Genomic DNA, 21,999 nt, shown 5'->3' with positions numbered 1-21,999 from the left:
TTCTTTTTTCTTTTCTTTTTTTTTTTAAAAAAGAGGAAGATCTTGCAACAGATCGAAAACTTTAAGGTTTATATTGTAAGATGTTGAGAACTACATGAGTCGAAGTGTACAAACATAAAAATCCATGCTTTTAAGAAGGGCACACAGCCTTGAAGGCTTAAACCCGCTTCTGCTCTGCTCAAAAAAACCTAAACTAGGGACGGTCTGTAGCCGGAGAGAGAGCGACAAGGCTAGAGAGTGAGAGAGAAGGGGAGCTGGAGAAGATGAATATCGAAGAGGTACAGTCCACTGCCAAGAAACAGAGAATAGCTACGCACACTCACATCAGAGGCCTTGGCCTTGAGGTATGTTAACACTCTCCCTCTCTCTTTTAGGGTTTAGGGTTTTTTAAAACTTTTTTTTTCTTCTTCTTTTAGGTGGAAATGGGTCATTTCTTAGTTAGATATGTGCCAGAAATCAAAAATATTTTCAAGAATTGGTTTCTTTATGGCCGAGGTGACTGTCTTGTTTCTTGCTATGTTCCTTTGCAGTCTAGTGGAAGAGCCATTGATATGGCTGCTGGATTTGTGGGTCAGAAAGAGGCTAGAGAAGCAGCTGGGCTTGTAGTCGATATGATAAAGCAGAAGAAGATGGCTGGCCGTGCTCTCCTCTTAGCTGGGCCTCCTGGAACTGGAAAGACAGCTTTGGCTCTTGGAGTTTCCCAGGAACTTGGAACTAAGGTAGCACTTACAATTTTTGAGTTCTCTTATTTTTCAAGTTGTCCGGCCAGTGTCTTATGTTTTGTTTTTTTAATGATGTTGTTGAACGTGGTCTGGATTTTAAATAGTTGGTAGTCTTTTGAGTTCGTATGATACAGATTTTGCTTTTTTTTGCAGGTTCCATTTTGTCCAATGGTCGGATCAGAAGTATACTCATCTGAAGTTAAGAAAACTGAGGTATTGATGGAAAATTTTCGAAGGGCTATTGGTCTACGTATCAAGGAGAATAAAGAGGTCTACGAGGGAGAGGCAAGTTATATTCACTCTATTTTGTCAACTGATGATTACCTCATAATCTTTTGTCCATCTTCAAATTGGTCCCTGATGCTGATGTTTTGGTATTGATGTTTCAGGTGACTGAACTCTCTCCAGAAGAAACTGAAAGTTTAACTGGTGGCTACGGTAAAAGCATTGGTAGTGTAATTATTGGGCTAAAAACCATCAAAGGAACAAAGCAACTACGATTGGAAGCCAGTATTTATGATGCCTTGATCAAGGAGAAGGTAGGCCCTTTTAATTCTTTGTTTCAAAAATTCTTAATCACGTACTTGTGTACTTTCAACTTATGTGCTTTAGAACTATTTGAGAGCTGGTGCAGAAACAGAAGTCATCGCTTATTCTTATTCTATAATATAAAGGGACTTGTACATTTTGATTACTTGTTTATTCTCTTGGGTTCTCGCCTGCCAAGATTTTTAAATTCTTACTGCTTGTAGTTTTAACCTGATCTTTTGTGATACTGAAATTGTAACTTGTATAATATGATTTTCAGGTAGCTGTGGGAGATGTTATATACATTGAAGCAAATAGTGGAGCAGTCAAAAGAGTGGGTCGAAGTGATGCTTTTGCTACAGAATTCGACCTTGAAGCAGAGGAGTATGTCCCGCTTCCTAAGGGAGAAGTTAGCAAAAAGAAGGAGATAGTGCAGGTATTGCTCTATTAGCATCAGATGTGTTGTACTGTTATGGCATCTTGCTCATGTGTTTTAGACAATGGCATCTTTTTTATAATCTGTGCATGATTGTGCTGGTATTTGTTTCAAGTGGATTCTTATTAGAATCTTTCAGCAGAGGGGGTGCTTTGTCTTTTAAACAAGACTGCCATCCTTCTTTGAAGCAATTGTGTTCAAAATGATAAGACTCAGGTGGCATGTGTATAATATTGGATAATGTGTCCCTAAAGGACCCTAGCCAAAACTTTTAGATTTGCATTTTTAAGTAGTGGCTCAATGGCTGTGAGCTATCTAATTAAACATCTAGGGATTTGTACCCTTTAATTTGATTGAACTTGTCACCTTGTGAATCTTTTCCTTCCAGGTTCTAAGCAGTTGCCTTATCCTCATAATAGTGTCACAGTTATCACCCTGATTTTTTTTTTCTAATTTTCATTTTGTCAGGATGTAACTCTGCATGATCTAGATGCTGCCAATGCAAGGCCTCAAGGTGGGCAAGATATCTTGTCTCTGATGGGCCAAATGATGAAGCCCAGAAAAACAGAAATCACTGATAAGCTACGACAGGAAATAAATAAGGTACTGCTTCTGAGTCCATGGTAGTATTTACTTACACATTGTTTCCGGGGACCAAGGCCGGAGTTGATCATTTGAAAAAAAAAATTAAATTAGTAGAATCTACCTGTCATCTTCTTCTGTTCCCAAATTATCCTCAATCTGCAAATATTTGCACTAAGATCACAAAGTCTTGAACGATTTGTTTATGTCTCTTCTGTTTTTCAATACCAAACAAATAAATGCTCTATTTTTGGTTTGCCGTAACCTCAATATCATTATGGGTTATCCCAAGTGTGTGACTGAAAACAAAATTGTTGATGACAGGTTGTTAATGGATTTATTGATAAGGGTACTGCAGAGCTTGTTCCTGGAGTTCTATTCATCGACGAGGTCTGTTTTTCCTTTAGACCATTTCCACAACTTATTCATGCGCTCATATTTATTTTCTTTTTTTCACAAATCAAATCAAAATACACAGGTACATATGCTGGATATGGAGTGCTTTTCGTACTTGAATCGTGCTTTGGAGAGCTCGTTGTCGCCCATAGTGATCTTTGCTACAAATAGAGGAATATGTAACGTAAGGTACAAAGGATGTTTTATGTGCAAAACAAAGCTTTTTTTATCCTCATGTTGGAAATTTTGGTGGCAAGACAGTATTCACACTTGACATCATGGTGAATTTGGTTGATAGATGATAAATTCATTCAATTTGTAAATTGTCCTAAATTCGAACCCAGAAATTGATTGCCAGGTGAATTGTGCTATGGGGATTTATACCATTCTTCAAAGTATTGTTGTAGTTGCTGAAATAAGTTTATGCCTGTGCCAAAAAAGGACCTTTATTCACGTCATTTAATGTAGCCTCTTAAGTCTAATCCAAAGAGACCTGAAAAAAGAAAAGGTTGACACTGAAGTTCTGATCTGCTTTTATGGCGTAAAGCTTTGTCATTGCTTTTTTTATTAACTACAAGCACCAAACAATAGTACTTTCTTCACAATGACCAGTTATCAAGGATGAAATCATTAAGTAGATGGAAAACATTTAAAAAGGGTAAACCATCTTTTCTATTGGAAGTTAAATGTTTGAAAGAAATTTTTTGTTTAGTCTTAAATATTTATTTCCTCTTTATTGGTTGGACTCCTTTCTGTGGTCAATGACTATTGTTGTGAGCAGTAGGCAACTAAATGCAATTTGCTGTATACTGAACAATGGGTTCTAACCTTCTTCCTCCATTCCTTGCTTTTAAAAAACTTGGTTCTTTCCAAATCTTTTCTATGATAATTTTCAGAGCATTCATGTATTTATGGTGTTTGTGTTTACAAAATATAGAATAATGTCTGGCCTTTTATTTGTCTCTCATTTAGGCAAGACATGTTTTCCCTATACTATCTTGGGGTTATGGAGTTTTGTGACATCATAGGATCTTGAATTGCGAGAGCAAAATTCTGTGAAATGTATTGATAGCTTCATTTTATATGCTCTGAACGACTGTAATATAATTATGTTAATGTTCCCTCTGCTTGAATTGGCCACTAGCTTGTGCAAACCTTCCACTTTGTAACATGCTCTTATATCCTAATTCCTGACATGGACAAGCTGCTGTGCAGAGGGACAGATATGAATAGTCCTCATGGCATCCCTGTTGACTTGTTGGATCGGTTGGTGATTATCCGAACACAAACTTATGGTCCTGCTGAGATGATACAGGTGAGGCCAAGTTTTTTGTGATTTTATTGTCTGTACTCAGTAGACTTTCTTGTAATTGACAGGCACCAATCTAATGCCTGGTTATGGACTCCTGTTGTTTGGTCAGATTTTAGCAATTCGTGCACAGGTCGAGGAACTGCACATAGATGAAGAGAGTCTAGCTGAACTTGGAGAGATTGGACAACGCACATCATTGAGGTCTTGATAAAATTCATAAATATATGTGAGGTGCAAAAAGAACTACCTACTTCTTAAGCATGCTTTAACAAGAACTTTTTGTCCCCTCAGGCATGCGGTTCAGCTATTATCACCTGCCAGCATTGTGGCAAAACTGAATGGTCGAGAAGAGATATGCAAGGTAATGATTGTATCAATCTGTCAGCACCCGTTGTTTGTGAATGAATGCGCTTTAAGTACGTTTTTCACTATCAAACGCATGGGTTTTTTACTTTTTGGCTGGCTCAACATGTAGGCGGACCTCGACGAAGTGTGTGCATTGTATCTGGATGCCAAGTCATCGGCCAAGCTACTTCAGGATCAGCAGGAGAAGTACATTTCGTGATTTTCGAACTTTATATTTGAAGTAGCAATTTTTTGTTCGTGATCAATGTCATATTTTATGCTGGATGTGATGGGGTTTTCCCTTCTGATTAAAGAACACTGGCTTCAATCTGTGGGTTGGAAATGCAGTTGTAAAGGAAAATGAGTTAAATTCTAACAGTTCCACAGGTGGATTTGCATGAACTTTCCAATGCAATGATATATTTGCGCTTTGCCTTTTATTATTTTGCAGTAATGTATAGCCATTGTTGCTGTTATTAAACTGGCCTTGACATGAGTTGACATCTTGTCAAAGTTTTAAGATTTTTTTAAAAAAACTAAAATGATAGTTTTTTTTTAAAAAAAAAATTGAATTGGGATTTGACTGAATTGATTATGTTAATTTATATCTAATTTAATATAAAATTTGGCTTAATGGGTTACAAAATTGATCAATCAGATGACCTAGTTACTATAGCTCTAAATTTTCACCTTAAGTTCATTGGATGACTAATTTTCTTTTTAATATGGATGAACACACATTTTTTGGACCGTACATTGATCAATTTTTATCTGTGATGCCTTAGTGATTTACATGTAATCTAAACAATTTTAAATATCTTGATCACTTACTTTATTTTATTGAAAGACAATTTATTTTAGTACTGCCCTTGGACTTACAAATAAGAGTAAATTTATTTCTCATATATTTTTAATAAAAATATTAAAATCTATAAAAAGTATGGTGAAGAATAGAAAATAATGATTGATTTTCCTTGAATAAAAATCAATTTTAGAATTAAATTTTTTAAAAAACTTGTACAAAACTCTCTCATGATAATATTTTCCAAGAAAAAATCAACTTCTAAAAGTTTTCAAAATCAATTAATTAAACTCATTTATCTTGTCTTTCAACAAGAAATCACTTTAACCTAACGACACGTCACCTACACATTTACCGACTCTCGACTACTAAATACGTTGCAATTACAAATCTGCCTACCCTCTATAACCTAACCACAAAAACCGCCGCTTCTTTCCCCACCGCCAGAAGGCGAAGCAGAAGCAGCGCGCTCCGCTTTCTCTGCAGAAGCAGACCATGGCTAGCTTGAGCAGCCAGCAAGTGTTGAAGGAGAATCAGACTCGCGACGCTAACACCATTACTTCTATCTCTCTCACTCACAGAAATCTTTCCGATGTACGACGTCGCATTTCTCTTCCTCTTTCATTTTTTTGCCCAAATTCCTCTTCTCTAACGGAAATTACGATTTTCGTAGATTTCATGCTTGAGCGAATTCCAAAACTTGGAAAGGCTCGACCTTGCCTTCAATAATCTCACTTCTCTCCAGGTATGTATGTTGAGAATCTCAAATAGTCCCCTAACTATTTTGGTTGTATCAATTAAGTCCTTTTTGTTTCATTTGTTGTGTATGTGATGGATGTTATTGAAAAAATGTGGAAAAATAGGGACTGAGTTCGTGTGTGAAGTTGAAGTGGTTGTCAGTTGTGCAAAACAAATTGGAAAGCTTGAAAGGAATTGAATCACTCTCTAACCTCACTGTAAGCTCTTTTTTTGTTCTTCCGAATTTTGATTAATTAATTTATTATATATTGGAATTTTAATTAATTTTATGAAAATGTGAACCAGGTGTTAAACGCGGGAAAAAATAAGATTAAATCAATTGATGAAGTTCGGTCTCTGGTTTGCTTACGCGCCTTGATTTTGAATGGTGAGGATCCAAGAATCGAATATCAGTTTTTTTTTTTTTAATGGTGGGTGGAATTGTAAGTTTTTGGGTTTTTGCTGATTTTGCAGACAATGAGATTGTTTCGATTTGCAAACTTGATCAAATGAAGGAGTTGAACACTCTTGGTGAGGAATTGTTAGTTCCCGTGTTTTTTTGCTGCAATAGGGTTTCGTTATGTGTTTATGTGAGGGGTAAAACCCTGAAAATGAGATATCTTTGAAGAAGGGAAAATGCGGGGTTGTAATCATGATTCGAGCTCATTTGGTTTTGGATCGAGGATTAACAAGGGATTAGTATGCTTTCAAAGTTTGTGTAATGGAGGTTGGAGTTTGACACAAATTTAGTGGTCATAATCATTTTAAGGATTAATGAGGGATTAGCATTTGATTTAGCAATCCAAGAAAAGGAAGCATGTGAAGTCTTCAATCAATTGTCGTACTCTTTTCTCCCCTAATTTTTAGAATGTTTATAATGTTATGAGATTTTTGTTTCTATAAAAATAATGAGATGAATTACGATTGTGAACAGTATTGTAACAGCGGGGCTAAATTCTTTAGTATCCTTTATCATGTTCAAGGATATGTTAAAAAAAAACTGCTGTCTTGAAGCTTACCATAGACATCTACAAAGTGGTTCAATATTTTCAGCTGTTTTTCTCTTTATTCCGAAAAATAAAAAATTTCCTTTTTTATGAGTGATCTAGGCTTTTTTAATATATCTTTTTGCAACATTTAATCCATTGACTTATTCTCTTATGTTGTGTAAATCTATAAATTGTCTTATGGAACATTTCCAGTGCCATGATGTGTAGTACTCTGGGACTGAAAAAGCTCTAGGTTTCCTCAGGAGAGTAATAATTCTATTGGTTCTCCATTTTTTTTCTTTTTAATTTAACCCATTTTACTGTTTGAGTGTAAGTTGCTTATAATACTCTTTGCTTTCCAAGTAGTGGATTTCTAATCAAACCCTCCAACCAAATTACCCATCCTCATTTCTATTGATATGATATGTAGTTTGTGTATGACATGTGAATATTTTACCAAACAAATCACCAGAAAATTGAATCATAACCGAAAAAAGTTTCTATCATATAATTATCAGAATTGAGTGATGTTCTTTGGCCTTATCCTGTAGTTTTGTCTAGAAATCCAATCCGTGAAATTGGTGAATCTCTGTTCAAGGTGAAATCTATGACAAAGGTAAGTAGTTCCTTGGACATTATGTCTTTTGTGCAATTTTGGTTAACTGCTGTCATGTCTCTTAAATAGATTCTTGTTTGCAGCTTTCACTCTCGAATTGTCATCTTCAGACCATTGGCTCATCACTGAAATCCTGCATTGAGCTGAAAGAGCTCCGACTTGCTCATAATGATATCAAGGTATGTGCTCTGTATTTCCATTTTTATTTCTGTCCTGCAATACTGAGGATGCTTTTTATCATTTTTATATGAAGTTTGATTATTACCATTAAATTGCTAATTATTCTCTCTATGGTTTAGACTCTTCCAGCTGAATTGGCTTATAATAAGAAGCTCCAGAATTTGGACTTGGGAAATAATTTGATCACAAGATGGTCAGATGTAAAGGTAATGGATGTAGAGGAAGATTTTGCTTCTAAGTTTGTCCCCAAATGTCTAATACTTTTGACCAAATAATTGCAAAAATATAAAATCACAGGTGCTGAGTTCTCTAGTTGATCTGAAAAACCTTAATCTACTGGGAAACCCAATTGCTGAGAATGCCAAAATAACCAAGAAGGTGATCTGCTTTTCCACTTTTCCATTGTTGATGTCTTTCCTGCTCTGCTCTTCTCTGCTCACATGATTATGATTATTGCTGCAGGTCCAGAAATTTTTGCCAAACTTGCATATATTCAATGCTAGACCTGTAGATAAAAGTGCCAGGAATGAAATCAGTGGTAGAGCTGACGACTCTTCACTTATCCCTACCAATGAGCTTGACTATCATTCAGAAAAGAAAAAAGACCATACAAGGGATGTGAATTCCTCCAAGCATGTGACGGATCAAAGACGTGATCGCTTTGATAATGCTAGTGATGATGTGGAGAAGGATTTGAGGCAAAAAAGGAAGAAAACAAAGGGTAAAGTCTCAAAGATGGAAGAAGCTTCAACTGATGAAAAGGATGATGCTGTGATTGAAAAGAAATTAAAGAGGAAAAAACAACATGAGGAGCTATTGAAAAACAATGATGATAAGATCCATAATGATGAAAAGAAACTGAAGAGTAAAAAGTTAAGGAAAGAACTAAGTGAACTCGATATTATCGATAACGGGGAAGTATCATTTGCAGACCTTTTCTCGGTTGATGCTGTAGAAAATCTGAAACATAACAGTGAAAGTAAAACAGTTGACAAAAGTGGTATAAATGTTCTGGGTGGCTTGCTTGCTGTCTCTGCAAAGAAAAAGAAAACTAAAAACCAGGGTTTGGTTTCTACAGTCCCATTGTCCCCTGCAGTTGAAGTTGGAATGGGTGGACCTTCAACATGGGGTGATGAGTAGGTATTGAGAATGCTTTGGGCTTCTAAGTGTTCGTCCTTTAGTTCAGCTACTCTTCTGACATCATCCCAACGTCTCCTGCTTCTACATCCGGTTCCTTTCCAATTGAGATGGTGAGTTTCTAGGCACTGTTTTATCTCCACATTGGTGGTTTGGTATTATGATGATTTAGGGGCATAAGCCTTGCACTCTTTTGGTGAAGAGTTTTTCTCACACCATCAAAAACTTTTTTGAAATTAATCAGCTATATCACGAGCTACGATTGAATTTTGGACAATTTGTATGCTGAATGGTGATTTTTGACGATTTGAGTCCTGTCATGTGTGTGTTGGTGAGCATGTGCCGGCCTGTGTTCTGCTTCATGCTAGACATTCTACATATTCCTGGATTTTTAACTTAGTAGAGGCATGACAAAATCTTCTCCCTGGTTCTGCCAGACCTCATGCTATTTCTGTTTTCTAGTTCAGCTCGTACCACACGATCAACTGCCTACAGTAAAAGCTCTGCGTACAGAAACGTGGATTATTTATGATAAAGCATTGTATGCGAGATCAAAACGTGGGTGAGAAGGATACTTTACTAACTGTTGAAGTATTACCAATGTATTTTTAAACATTATACATGTAGTCATAAAATTGTAGGTTCCAGTCTTTGGGGGGCATTTGATACTTTTGACCTTTCAGTTTTGGCTGCTGCTGCTGCTTGAATGATGTCGGTCTTGTTATGCTGTTATATTATAATGTTTCTCAATCTTAGGTCAAAGGTTGCGTCTATTGATATGGTTTGCATCTGCCCTGGAAGCTAGCCATCTATCTCGGCAGTCACAGGAGGAGATGCTAGAGATTCCCAATTCAACCAGAAAAGTTTTATTTTTTTTAGAAAAAGGAAGACGATCACAAGTGCAACTGATTGGTTGATTAAGTCTGCCTTTCACTTAATTTCATTTAAAATTCATCACAGCTTAAAGATTCATGCCTTGAGATAGTTAAGGATTGTCAAACAAATCTTATTATTTAGTCACTTAAGTTGGGAGTGATTGGTAGTGTGGTTGAAAGTGTTTTTGAAAATTTTAAATTTTTTTAAAAATTAATATGTTTTTTATGTTTTTAGATTATTTTGATATGATATTTTATATATATATATATATATATATATATATATATATATGTTTGGGAATGATAAATATTTTGAAAAGCAATTACTATCATATTATCTAAGTTTTTTTTAAACACTGGTTTTTCTTTTTAAATTTATCATTCAAACACTTTATATTTTTTGTTTTTTTTAGTTTCATTTCTATAGAATCATTTTAGTCTCTTAATTAAAATCATGAAATCTCATAATTAAAATCATGGATTTATCTGTTTAACAAAGTTTTACTCTGGACTTTTTTTTATACATTCATTCTTTTTAAAATTTGATTTTTTTTTTCTTGTTTCATTCCTCTCTCTCTCTCTCTCTCTCGCTCTCTCTTCTTCTTAGTTCGATTCACCTGATATCATTTACCATTTCTTTTTTATCATCTTACTAAATAAAATAAACTTATTCAACCTCAAATCGTGACTTTTTCTTACATTTTGAAAATACACCTGTGGCCTCTTAACAATTTTTTTAACGAAAAATTAAATTGTTTTTTCCTAGATTGCGAGACTTGGTAGCTAAAACTACAAGACAAATATTTTAAATTTATAATCTTGCTTCATTTTTTATACGTAATTTGTATAACAATAACCAATCTAATCAAACATCATCTTCATCATCACTGCAACCTTCTAAACTTCCTAATAAATCAAATATTTTACCACCATTTCACTGTATTGTTGTTAGTATTATTAAATTTAACCTCGCTTAGCAAGTTAATTTAATCCAAGACATGATTTAAAATGAATTTTATATTAAATTACATGAAGTTTATTATATTAATTAAATCCAGTCAAAACCTATTTGGATGTAAAAAATTTAAATCAATATCATTTTAAATTTGAGTTAATTTGAATTAATTTATCAGTAATAATACAGGTTTTAAACCGAGTTAGGGGGGGGCGGGTTGGGAAGCTTCAATTGCTGTGACGTGAATAGGAATAATTACGATCATAACTCATTGGTTAATAATTAAAGAAAGGTACTGGCGGCTTCAATTTCTTCAAGTCCTTCCATGGAAGAGAGAGTATAAAGCATGCCATCACTGACTGCCGCCTTTAACTCGTTGGTCTTTTCCTTTTTTCTTTTTTCTTTTTTCTTTTTTCTTTTTCAAAAATCAACAACGAGTGAGATGAGATGGTGAAAAGTCTACAAATCAAGCTGTGGAATTGGCCTTCATGCTAATTAATGCTATAGTCCAGTGCTCAACTTGCAGCTATATTGTGCATAGTCAATATATCCCACTTGCTTCATGCTTACAACCCCTAAAAAATAAATTATTAAATTAATATTCTTTTAGTATTTTTTATAATTTTAAAATGAAAATTAAAAAAAATAATTTTAAACAAAAAATAATTTACTTCAAGATATTAAAAATACACTAAAAAACTTTAAGTTAACGTCTTAGTAAAATCTATATTACTTAATTTTCAATCTAAAATGCTTTTACATTCGAATTTTGTTATTAATTTTTAGATATATGATATATCGATATACACGGCTAGTTATCTTATTTTTTAAATTTTAAAAAATATTGGGTTTAAGTTTGGTACATGACTTAGTTTAACCTCTAGAATTGAAAACCACTATTATCTAATCCGAGTTAATATATATATATACACACAGACTGGCATGTGTGTATTTCACAAAATCTATCCACATAAAAATATTTTTTTAAAAAAATATTCAATTTAAAATTTATTTTTCCATCTATTATCCCGGGGTTCTACAAACAATCCCTATCTCTCGCACATATATCATATATAATATTTGGATATGGATTAAAATTTATACTCTAAAGTTATTATTACATACCATGTTTGAAAACAAAATATTATACCATATCCAAATAAATGAAAGAATGGGCCCACATTTTTTTAAAAATTAACCCAGTTTTATTTTAATTCTATCTAGCACCATGCCTTCCAGAAGGAATAAGCTGCTAATTTCCTGCATTCATCACTTCTACTTATATTAGACTTTATTGTTATTAATAATCTCTCTTTTTTAATTATATATATATATATATTGGAGAAGGACCAAGAAATTAAAAGTGATGTGAAGTCTAGCCTAAGTTAGGCCGAAATGGGCCCAACTTGCAATAAATATTTTCTTTTATTTTGAGAATTCTTTTTTTTTCAAACTTTCATGGGCACTCTATTCATGTTAGGCTTAGTCACGATCCTATTAATTCTTCTATAGCAAAACACAAATTACTGATCAAGGAAAAAAAACATAAAAAACTATTTATTTTAATTCTTTTATAGTTAATGAAAAAAATATGTTCTTTATACGTAACCAATTCAACTGCAAATAAAATAAAATATCTATTATTATCAATAGATTATTGAGGATCAGTACATGATGTAATATCAATTGCATTGATAATGGAATATACAATTTTTAGTAGCATATTTATTAAATTCGGTTGGTCAAGTTTTTGATCATGAATTAATTGAACAGTTCAGTCCAAAATAATATTAATTTTAAAAATATTTTATTTTAAAAAAACAATAAGTAATACCATTTTAATCTTTTTAAAAAGTCAAATTAATTAAATATCAATGGAGTTTTAACTAATTTACAGGTTAATTAGTGAAAGCTCAACTAAATTTGACCAGATTAATTAATTTTTATCTCGATTCAACTTCAACTTGGAAACTTGATTTATATTAAGTTTCAAATCAACAACTTATCAAGTTGACATATTAAATCGGGTAAGATATTGCAAGAATTACCAAGAAAAAAAAATCAAATTTCTTAATTTTTGTTTTTGAAACAAAAATCTCTCTCTCTCTCTCTTTCCCTGGAGATCGAGTCAACATGACAAGCTCCAAGCAACTCTTGATTTTAAACTAATTAAATTGAGAATTATCAAACGTTTTGAGATATCCCTTTCTCCCCATGCTCACGCGGAGTAAAATTTACCACTAGCATTTTAAGCACCAAGCAACACAAGTGCATCCACCATTTATTATAACAATCAAATCAGTGCCCATTCTAATAAACCTTGCAGTCTAGTCCCCTAAAATTCACTGACATTTCATGTTGGCCTTCACAGAGCTACAGAAATCTAAGGCTGAGCACGGATTTGGGGATCAAATCGTAAAGCTTTAAGATTCTTATGAACTGATTTGAGTTTTAGCTTAAAGATGGGAATCTGATTTGTAGGCTACCCTCCATTATTTCCTCGATCTCCCCTTGTCCAGCGAGGAATGCAAGATATTCCTTGTTTTAATTTATTTAATTGTCAGGTTTTGATTTCTCTTTTCCTTTTTAAAAGTGATATGGGAGTAGTTTCTTGACTGCTTTTTAAAACACTTGATTATATAAAATTAATGAAAAACACATGCAATGATGCACAATAGAAAATGGTTAAAATTATTGGAACATGATTATATTAATTTCCTTTTCTTTTTCAAAGAATATAACTTGGATTTGAATCATATCCTTCTCATCTAATTACCTGTCCAAGCAAAATAATAATAATAATAATAATTGTTGGTCTTTTTCTTAAAAATAAAAAAAATTCCTTTTTATATAATTTTTCGTTTATTCTTTTTTATATTTTGAACAATATTCTAAAACTGATTTCTTAAGATAAAATCTAAGATTAATTTCTCGATTGAATCATCGATAAATCATCCATATTAGAAACCAGTGTATTTTAAAATAATTAATTTTTTAAAATAAAATCTAAATGTTTTCTATTGAATTTTCAATAAATCATCCATATTAGGAACTAATGTATTTTAAAATAATTTTTTTTCTTACAACATACCGTAAAACATGAATTTTATCATAACTTAGCCAAATAATTTTTGTTCTTATAATATATATTATAAGAAAATCGTTACATTAAAAAATTTAAACTAGGAATGAAGTCTAGCAGAACATTCCTATAAAAAATTATAAGAAAATCCAGTTTTGACTTTTCAACTACTCTATCCCCTATAAAACCCCCCCGCCCCCTCCCCCCACTTTGTCCCTACTCAAAGTCTCAAACCTCCGCTTTTGAAAATCACCAAAGGAAACGTCATCGTAAGCATCAATGGTTGCTCTCTCCACACCACCACCGCAACAACCATCATCAACTACCACACAAGATGGAACCATCTCTACTCTCCACCCTGACATCCTCCAGACTCATATTCTCACCCTCCTAGACGGCCCAACCCTGGCTGCTACAGCCTGTGCATCATCAGAATTATATGCTCTCTCTACAGAAGATAAACTCTGGCGAAATATCTGCACTTCCTCTTGGCCATCCATTAATGATCCAACTGTCAGTAGCATCATCTCCACGTTCTCTTCCGGGCACCGGTCATTTTTCTCAGACTCATACCCTCTCCTCCACCACCACCATCACAGTTCATCGTTTCTGACAACAAGCACTGAATATCTTGTCTCAGCAGTTGATATTTATTACAAGGATGTTGCTATTTTCTCAAAAGTTGAAAAGAATGAGACTTTGACTGATTGGTTCAAGTGCTCTCCCTTCAGGGTCGACTTGCTCGAGCCCAAAGAGTTTGTGCAGACATTGATACAATATCAAACAGGTGAAAAAGACTCGTTTGTGAAGCAACTTGAAGAAAATATGACGTTAAGTTGGATTTTGATTGATCCAAAAAGAAGAAGGGCTATGAATTTGTCAAGTGGGAGGCCAGTGTCAGTGCAGAGGCACTGGCTAACTGGGGAAGTGGTGGTGAAGTTTGCCACCATAATGGCCGGAGATGGAGGGGAGAAGGAGTTTGTGGAGTGTGGAGTGATGGTTTGTTGTGGGGAGAAGGAAGGAGGGGAGATGGAGGTGAGAGAGATAAGTATGGGAATGGAGGACATGGAAGGGAGGAACTTGACCGGGAAGGAGAGTTTGGTAGTTCTGCAAGAAGCAATGGAGAGAGGGGAGAGGAGGAAAGGGAAATGTGGGACGGAAGGGAAAGGAAGGTATGAGGAATTTGTAGAGAGGAAGAGGGAGAGGAAAGCAAGGAAGCAGAAGATGGAAAAGGTTTTGGACATGGTTTGCATTGTTACTGGGATCACCATTTTTGTGTCTTCTTGGTCCTTCATTTTGTTCAGGTAACAAGAAAGAGGTGAAGGGAATCAGGGAGTGTTGACTATTTAGTAGAATTTATTCATTCATTAATTATATTGGAAAGATAGAGGAAGAAAGATCATTAAAGGCATATCTGTTGAATTATCAATTGGATTGATTCAAAATCACTTCAAATCAATCAATGGAGTTGTAATTGTTTGGTTTTTGACGTTGTATATCTTCATTTATAATAGCTTGTAAATTCCCATTTCATCTGTCTTACAGTGACGGCCAATTCACGCAGCATGCCAAAGTTGAAACAATAACAAATTAAGATATATATATCCCATTTATTTTTGTGGTTGGGACTGCGTCGTTTTGTCCTGAGTCCTGACCACAATTTTATACCCGTTTGGTTACTTGCAATATGTTGTAGGGGTGTTCGTTTTCGGTTCGATTTGATTTTTATAAAAAAAAATAATCAAATTGAATTTTTTAAAAAAACCGAAATTGAACCTGTTCAAACCGGTTTGGCTCGGTTTTTTTCTGTTTGGCTTGGTTTTTTTGTTTTTTCCGGTTTGGCTCGGTTTTTTCTGTTTGGATCAGTTTGGCTCGGGTCCAAAACCGAACCGAACAGATCGGTTTTTTTAAAATTTTAATCAGTTTAATCGATTTTTTTTCACAATTCAGTTTTTTTAATTATTTTTTTCTGATTTTCTCAATTTAATTAATTTTTTAGTATTTTTAAACACCTCTAGTATGTGTGATTTTGCATGGGATCTCAGAGCAAACTACGGTCCGAACCTTGGGTCTAGAAAAAGCTATGAATTGTTGCTTTACACGTTGTCTGAAGAGATGAGAAAACTACAGTTGTAAATCCACTATTAGCTTTACCGAAATAACCTTCTTGAGTTTAGCAAAAACAATAATCTTCTTCCAGCAATCTCCGACATTTTAGTTATTTTAAATCAAATATTTTTTTTATTTAACACTGTTTTTTCAACCATAATTTTAATTAAATATATATTTTAATCATTTTTTTAATTCAAAAATGCTTTTTCTTAAATCTTTTTTTTTTCAAAATTGCAATCCCAAAATATGTTAATATATATATATATATATATATATAAAAACACAACTAGCTGCTAGTTCTACTGTTATCTTCTGTCAATATATATATGAACAAACAGCTAGTAAATGGCAGAAGAAAGGACAAAGGAACACCGGCAAGAAGCCGGCCAGTAAATTACAGCACCTGTGAATCTCGAGTAGCTGTGCCGGCATTTGTTCCTCCAAAATTTTCATGCCTTCTTGGCCAGCTCTTTTGGAGTCTCTGTGATTTTCTTTCCCCCCTTCCTTTTAATGATTCGGTTGCCAGCTAAAAATGAGAAATTTCCTTTCATATTTTTTATTTCACTCTTAATTTCTCCTGATGGATTAATAAAGAAAGTTAATGTTTAAGTTTTGGATTATTTATTAAGTAAATTAACTCTAGTTAACCTCAGTCTTTTTAAACCCCAAAACAACATCATTTTTTAAAAAAAATCAGTTTTTTTTAATCATTATCCGGCTAGATTATAAGTTAACACATCAAGATTAACCCGCCAAGCCTAATCAATTCTTATAATCAATAATTAATGGTGGTCAGACCAACGTAAATTTAAAATTTGGGCCAGTACTCTGTCCGAAACCTTTCAAAACTGGGTCTAGGTGGAGCTCGTTTATTCTACATAGCACTCGTCTCTTGCCCAATCTCAATCTGGGCAAAATTCATAGCAGAAAGAGCAGCCCATCTTCACCATTCGACAAGTTTAGAGCTTGTGGATAGCATTTTCTTCAGTGTCCATTATCAAATCAAACCAAATCTAACCCCACGCTATCCATGCAGCTCCTACGTGGCATAATCCCATTGATCCCAGGCACTTCCATGCAATCTTTCTCTTCCACAAAAATCTCCATCTCATACAAAATACAATCCTCTAATCCCATCGATCATCATCACCACCATTGTTCATTTTTGGTACAGTCAATCCTTCCATAGCAACTTGACTACCAAGCAAATATGGCAGCAACATTTGCTAGCCCATCAGCTGTTGTAGGGTTAGGCAGTGGCTCACTTTCATCCCCTTCTCGCATTTCTTCACCCAAGAAAATCTGCCTTAGCTCAGGTGCTTGCTAAATGAAAGTAGAGTAATTTACTTCTCATCCCTCCTAGCTAAGAAAATGGGATTTTTTAATCTTATATTTTAGCTTATATGATGGTTGAATTTCAGGGTTTGTGAAATCTCCGGTTACAGCTAGAAACCCTCTGGGGCTAGCAGGCACTGGTGGAGGAAAGTTCATGTGGTAAGTGTAGAAAGTAATTGATTTGATTTGGGAGATGATCACGCAATTATCTTTGTAATGATGGATTAATTGTTGGTTAATTTGTTTTTCTTCCATGATAGCTTTCAGGCGGATTGGCTGCGCAAAGACCTGAACGTGATAGGGTTTGGATTGATAGGGTGGCTAGCACCATCAAGCATACCGGCAATTGGTGGCAAGAGCCTGACTGGGCTCTTCTTCGAGAGCATCGGAACTGAGCTTGCTCACTTCCCCACCCCTCCTCCGCTCACTTCTCAGTTTTGGTAGGTCCACCATGATCCATCTTGCCTCATTAAGATATATTTTCTAATTAATTGAGAAGCATAGATTATAATTATTACAGAGGGCTTGTTAGGAGCCTAGTTATAAGAGCATCTCGTCCGGTCAACTCAGTTATTTGTCTCCTCGGAACGAAACCTGGCTTGGACGAGATCAATGGAAAAACCTTTTTATATAAAAAAAATCAAAGCTTATATTTACTGAACTCTTCAACTTGGACCTTAGACCAGATGGATCTCTGATTTGTTCTTACATCTATGATTAGGAGTAATAAATTAAAAATTGGATATAAGGATGTTCTAAAATAATAAAAAAATTGACAAAAAGGTCCCACCGAGATTTGAACTCGGGTTACTGGATTCAGAGTCCAATGTCCTGACCACTAGACCATGGGACCGTTGTTGACAAGGTCATCGAAAAAATATTTTTATACAATCTTACACACTGTTTTAATCATTCTAGATAGCTTTTCATATAATCATTCAGGGTTTGAATTATAAAACGATTGCGAGGAGATATTTTTTTTTTTGTGTGTGTGAATACATTCTACTTAAAATATGGTTAGTGAATACTAGTTTTGATGCAAGAAAGCTTGCTTAAAGATATATTTAAAAAGAATTAACTCATCAATTTTGTCCCATAAAGAGTTCTAAAATTGTGATGCAATGGGTTAATTTGAACTCTAATTGAGCAGGTTATGGTTGGTGACCTGGCACCTAGGGCTATTCATTTGCCTTACATTTGGGCAAATTGGCTTCAAGGGGAGGACTGAGGACTACTTCCAAAAGTAACAATCTGCCTGCTTTTATTTGTAATCCATGTATGATATTTATCTTCACCTCACCTTCTTTTTATCATTTGGATCTATTTATTTAAAATATGTTTTTATTTTTGATCCATCCTCCTGATCCATAACCCGATCATATCCGAGTTAACTCGCTATCAACATCTAGATTGTGTTTTATAACTTTGAATTAAAGGTTTAAAAGGTGGGTTTGGGGGGTGATTCCCGTTTTTGTTGCTTGCACCGTTGGGGTAAAATGCTATGATGTAAAAATGCATCAAGCCAAGGAAAATACCTCCACTGGAAAATTAAACGATGCTCTTCCAAGTTCCTCGAGTCTTGAAACTGCTTAATTAAATAAAATAATTAACTATATATACAAGTGGTATTGTTCTTGCCCAATTATAACGTGCATGGAAACGGACTAATTAACAATGATATATTGCTCTTTTTCTTTGAGAACATGCCAGTAATCTTGCTACACCTTATATATATAGATTAAAAAAAAAAGCCAATCTTGACGTGCCTTGAACAAGTAATTTTGTAAAAACAAATGTCTAATTTACACATTAAACGGGGGGAAATGTAAAAAAAATGGTGAAAAAATAATCATAGCTAGGTTGAAGGCCCCGTTTGTTTGCAGGAAAGTAGTTTCCTTTTGGAAAGTGAATTCCGGGAAAGTGAATTCCGGGAAAGTATTTTCCGATGTTTGGTAGTGTAATGGAAAATAAGTTGGAAAACACTTTCCAGTGTTTGGTTATGTTATGGAAAATAAGCTGGAAAATAACTTATTAATGTTTTACTTTTTCAAGTTTATTAAAATAATGAGGAACAGATCTTACAAATTAAAAAGTTGAATGAGAATGAAATTGAAAAAAATATATAATTTCATAAATTATCTCAAATAAAATAAATAATAATCAAAATAATAGAGATTAAATCTAAAAAATTAAAAAAAATGAAAGGTGAAGAAATTAAAATAATAATAATTAACATTTCATAAATTATTTCAAATAAAATAAGTAAAAATCAAAAGAATGAGGACCAAATGTGATAGATAAAAATTTTCAATAAAAAAATGATAAGGAAAAAGCAAATAGCAATTATAAAAATAAGGACCAAAATTAATATAAAAATTAAATTTTAAGAGATGAAATTGAAAAATAAATATTCAAAACAAATTATATATAGCAATCAAAAGTTTGAGGATCAAATTTGATAAAATCAGCAAATAATGACATTTCTAAATTTTTCACAACTTCCGGAAAGTGTTTTCCGCCCAAATTTTTCAGGAAAACACTTTCCTGAAAACCAAACCAAATTTTCCTTTGACTGGAAAGTGTTTTCCGTTGACCAACTTTTCCAATGGCAAACAAACACATGAAAGTTTGGAAAGTGGTTTCCCGGAAACCACTTTCCGGAAAACAAACACAGCCAAAAGGAAAAACACTTTCCTATAAACCAAACCAAATTTTTCTTTGACTGGAAAGTGTTTTCCGTTGACCGAAAAGTGCTTCCGTTGACCAGAAAGTGTTTTCCGTTGACCGGAAAGTGTTTTCCGTTGACCAACTTTCCTAATGGCAAATAAACACAGGAAAGTTTGGAAAGTGGTTTCCCGAAAAATGAATTCCAAAAAACAAACATGGCCGAAATGAAAGTGTCAACTCTCAAACAGTTTTTTTACTGATTCTCTCCCCAATTGTTCCTCAATTAGGTGCTTATGATACAATTCCCTGCATGACCATGTCATTTATCAAAAAAATAATATATAATTTTTATTAAATCCATGATCAAATATGAATGAAAAGACTTAATTAATTGAGAGTTTTTTAAGTTTATAAGATGAAATTGATATGAAAGATTATTTGATGGAAAATTAAAACTAACGAAACATCGTAAATCCGTTGGTCGAGAAGGGGATTTTTTTTTTTTTTTTGAGGTTTGCTCCTTATTTGTTTACATGGGGAAGAATTGAAATACTCCAATATTTGAGGCAAGGATCCTACGTGAAGATTTGGATACCTTATGATAAAAAATAAGAATATAATTGGCCATATCGAAGTTATTTAAAATAAGAATAGATCACATTCATTTTATTTAATTAATTTCAACAATAATGTGGCATGTGCTGGCGTGTGGATTCATACCATGATCACATGCGATGATACTCTTCATAATAGCTAAATATGTACAAAAATAGATTACTTAAATGAAGAAGACAAAAGGATCATGATCTCCCACAAAAAATAATAGGAGATGGACAAAAAAGTATAATAAATAAATTAATTGTAAGGTATATATATTAGTAAGTTCTGGCATGCTTGGTTCAGTTAGGAAGATGGACCGTTATTTATATTTTTTCCTGATGGTTTGAAAGAGAGTGGTTGCTTTGAAAGGATATATTATTATTATTATGCTTTAATATTTCAATAATTAAATCGGTCCATGACTTTATACTTGTAATACATTCAATTTTATTTGACTTTAAAGTTATATTCACATGTCATCAAATTAATCCACTGCAGCACTGGATTTAATAACGCTGTCAGAAACACGACTGGCTAATATAAAAAAAATATAATTAGCATGCTTTGGCCGGTAGTTATTTATTTATTTATTATTATTATTATTAAAATGGTGTTACTGTCTTAGCAGGTACATTGATCATCTGCTTCCTTCCAGAATGATTTAGTTGGAGAATTTTCTCACCCACATAATAAATCTGTAGATGTAATAATAATAATAATAATAAATGTGTAGATAATAATAATAATAATAATAATAATAAATCTGTAGATGCTAATAATAATAATAAATAATAAATGTGTAGATGATCAATTGCTGACCCTGAGAACATTCTCTCCTCCTTCTTTTGACTAAGAAAAGGCTCTCTCTTATTCTTTTTTTTTTTCTTTCAAGTCCTTAATGATGCAGCAATCATTACGTTAATAAAACCATGATGATTCCCTCAATGACAAGTGGATTTTGCATATATTACAATTAACTCCTTCAAATATCATGAAATAACAATAACCATCTAAAAGTTTAGAGATGTTGAAGAAGGCCCCTTGTGTAGCGAGATTGTGCTTGATATTTTAAATTTCCTATTTCCTCTTTGCTATAAGGGGATGATTTTAAAAATCTCTAATACTACTATTTCCCAAATCCAAACCCAAAAGCATTGCTATAGAATACATCCCCCTCATCTTATAGGTAGGTTAGTCCAATGATTTGCCAATTAATAACCTGATTTATATTATGTATTATATCCAATTAGATCGAGAATTGATCTGATTGATCCAATCAAAACTCGATATAATTTTTTAAAACGATATCATTTTAATTTTTTAAAAAATCTTAAAATAATATCGTTTTAGATTAACAAGGTAACACGAATTAACACATCTAACTTATGACACTAATCCACAAGATATAACAGTTATTTTTTGAAATATTTTTTATTTGGAATTGTATTAAAATAATATTTTTTTTAATTTTAAAATTTATTTTTAATAATACAAAATCATAAAAAAAAAATTAAACTAAAGACACCTTTGAAATTAAAAAATAAAAACACCATACATGAACTGTGTTGATAATTATTGTTGCTAAAAAGA

General features: G+C 33.4%; 4 protein-coding genes and 1 non-coding gene across 6 annotated transcripts; 4 read left to right on the top strand and 1 right to left on the bottom strand.

Annotated features, from left to right (window-relative positions):
• The first annotated feature begins 145 nt into the window (after positions 1-145).
• Positions 146-4,761, top strand: LOC133698373 (ruvB-like protein 1). Its single transcript, XM_062121269.1, has 12 exons — positions 146-344; positions 531-719; positions 876-1,007; positions 1,112-1,261; positions 1,531-1,686; positions 2,155-2,289; positions 2,593-2,658; positions 2,747-2,853; positions 3,880-3,979; positions 4,086-4,177; positions 4,268-4,337; positions 4,452-4,761. Exons 1-12 carry the CDS (start codon positions 264-266, stop codon positions 4,539-4,541), a joined length of 1,368 nt encoding a protein of 455 aa, XP_061977253.1. The 5' UTR covers positions 146-263; the 3' UTR covers positions 4,542-4,761.
• A 758-nt stretch (positions 4,762-5,519) lies between these two features.
• LOC133699503 (uncharacterized) lies at positions 5,520-9,556 on the top strand. 2 transcript variants are annotated; one of them, XR_009843285.1, is made up of 11 exons: positions 5,520-5,717; positions 5,797-5,868; positions 5,987-6,079; positions 6,168-6,249; positions 6,336-6,392; positions 7,402-7,466; positions 7,550-7,645; positions 7,766-7,852; positions 7,944-8,024; positions 8,109-8,896; positions 9,028-9,556. XR_009843285.1 is itself a non-coding variant. In XM_062122767.1 (10 exons), exons 1-10 carry the CDS (start codon positions 5,619-5,621, stop codon positions 8,784-8,786), a joined length of 1,410 nt encoding a protein of 469 aa, XP_061978751.1. In that variant the 5' UTR covers positions 5,520-5,618; the 3' UTR covers positions 8,787-9,556. The 2 variants fall into 2 exon arrangements, 1 of the variants encoding a protein (XP_061978751.1); XM_062122767.1 differs by having other exon boundaries at positions 8,109-9,556.
• A 4,361-nt stretch (positions 9,557-13,917) lies between these two features.
• Positions 13,918-15,226, top strand: LOC133699139 (F-box protein At2g27310-like). Its single transcript, XM_062122287.1, has one exon. The coding sequence runs from the start codon at positions 13,975-13,977 to the stop codon at positions 15,001-15,003; it is 1,029 nt and encodes a 342-aa protein (XP_061978271.1). The 5' UTR covers positions 13,918-13,974; the 3' UTR covers positions 15,004-15,226.
• A 1,702-nt stretch (positions 15,227-16,928) lies between these two features.
• Positions 16,929-18,497, top strand: LOC133698495 (photosystem I subunit O-like). Its single transcript, XM_062121440.1, has 4 exons — positions 16,929-17,123; positions 17,229-17,301; positions 17,403-17,582; positions 18,293-18,497. The coding sequence occupies exons 1-4, from the start codon at positions 17,018-17,020 to the stop codon at positions 18,387-18,389; spliced, it is 456 nt and encodes a 151-aa protein (XP_061977424.1). The 5' UTR covers positions 16,929-17,017; the 3' UTR covers positions 18,390-18,497.
• On the bottom strand, positions 17,924-17,995 carry TRNAQ-CUG (transfer RNA glutamine (anticodon CUG)). Its single transcript has one exon. It is a non-coding gene; the product is annotated as a tRNA-Gln (tRNA).
• Positions 18,498-21,999: the final 3,502 nt, after the last annotated feature.

This window comes from Populus nigra, chromosome 7, assembly GCF_951802175.1.
Source record: "Populus nigra chromosome 7, ddPopNigr1.1, whole genome shotgun sequence".
Classification (NCBI taxonomy): Eukaryota; Viridiplantae; Streptophyta; class Magnoliopsida; order Malpighiales; family Salicaceae; genus Populus; species Populus nigra.
This window is presented reverse-complemented; position numbering and strand designations above follow the sequence as displayed.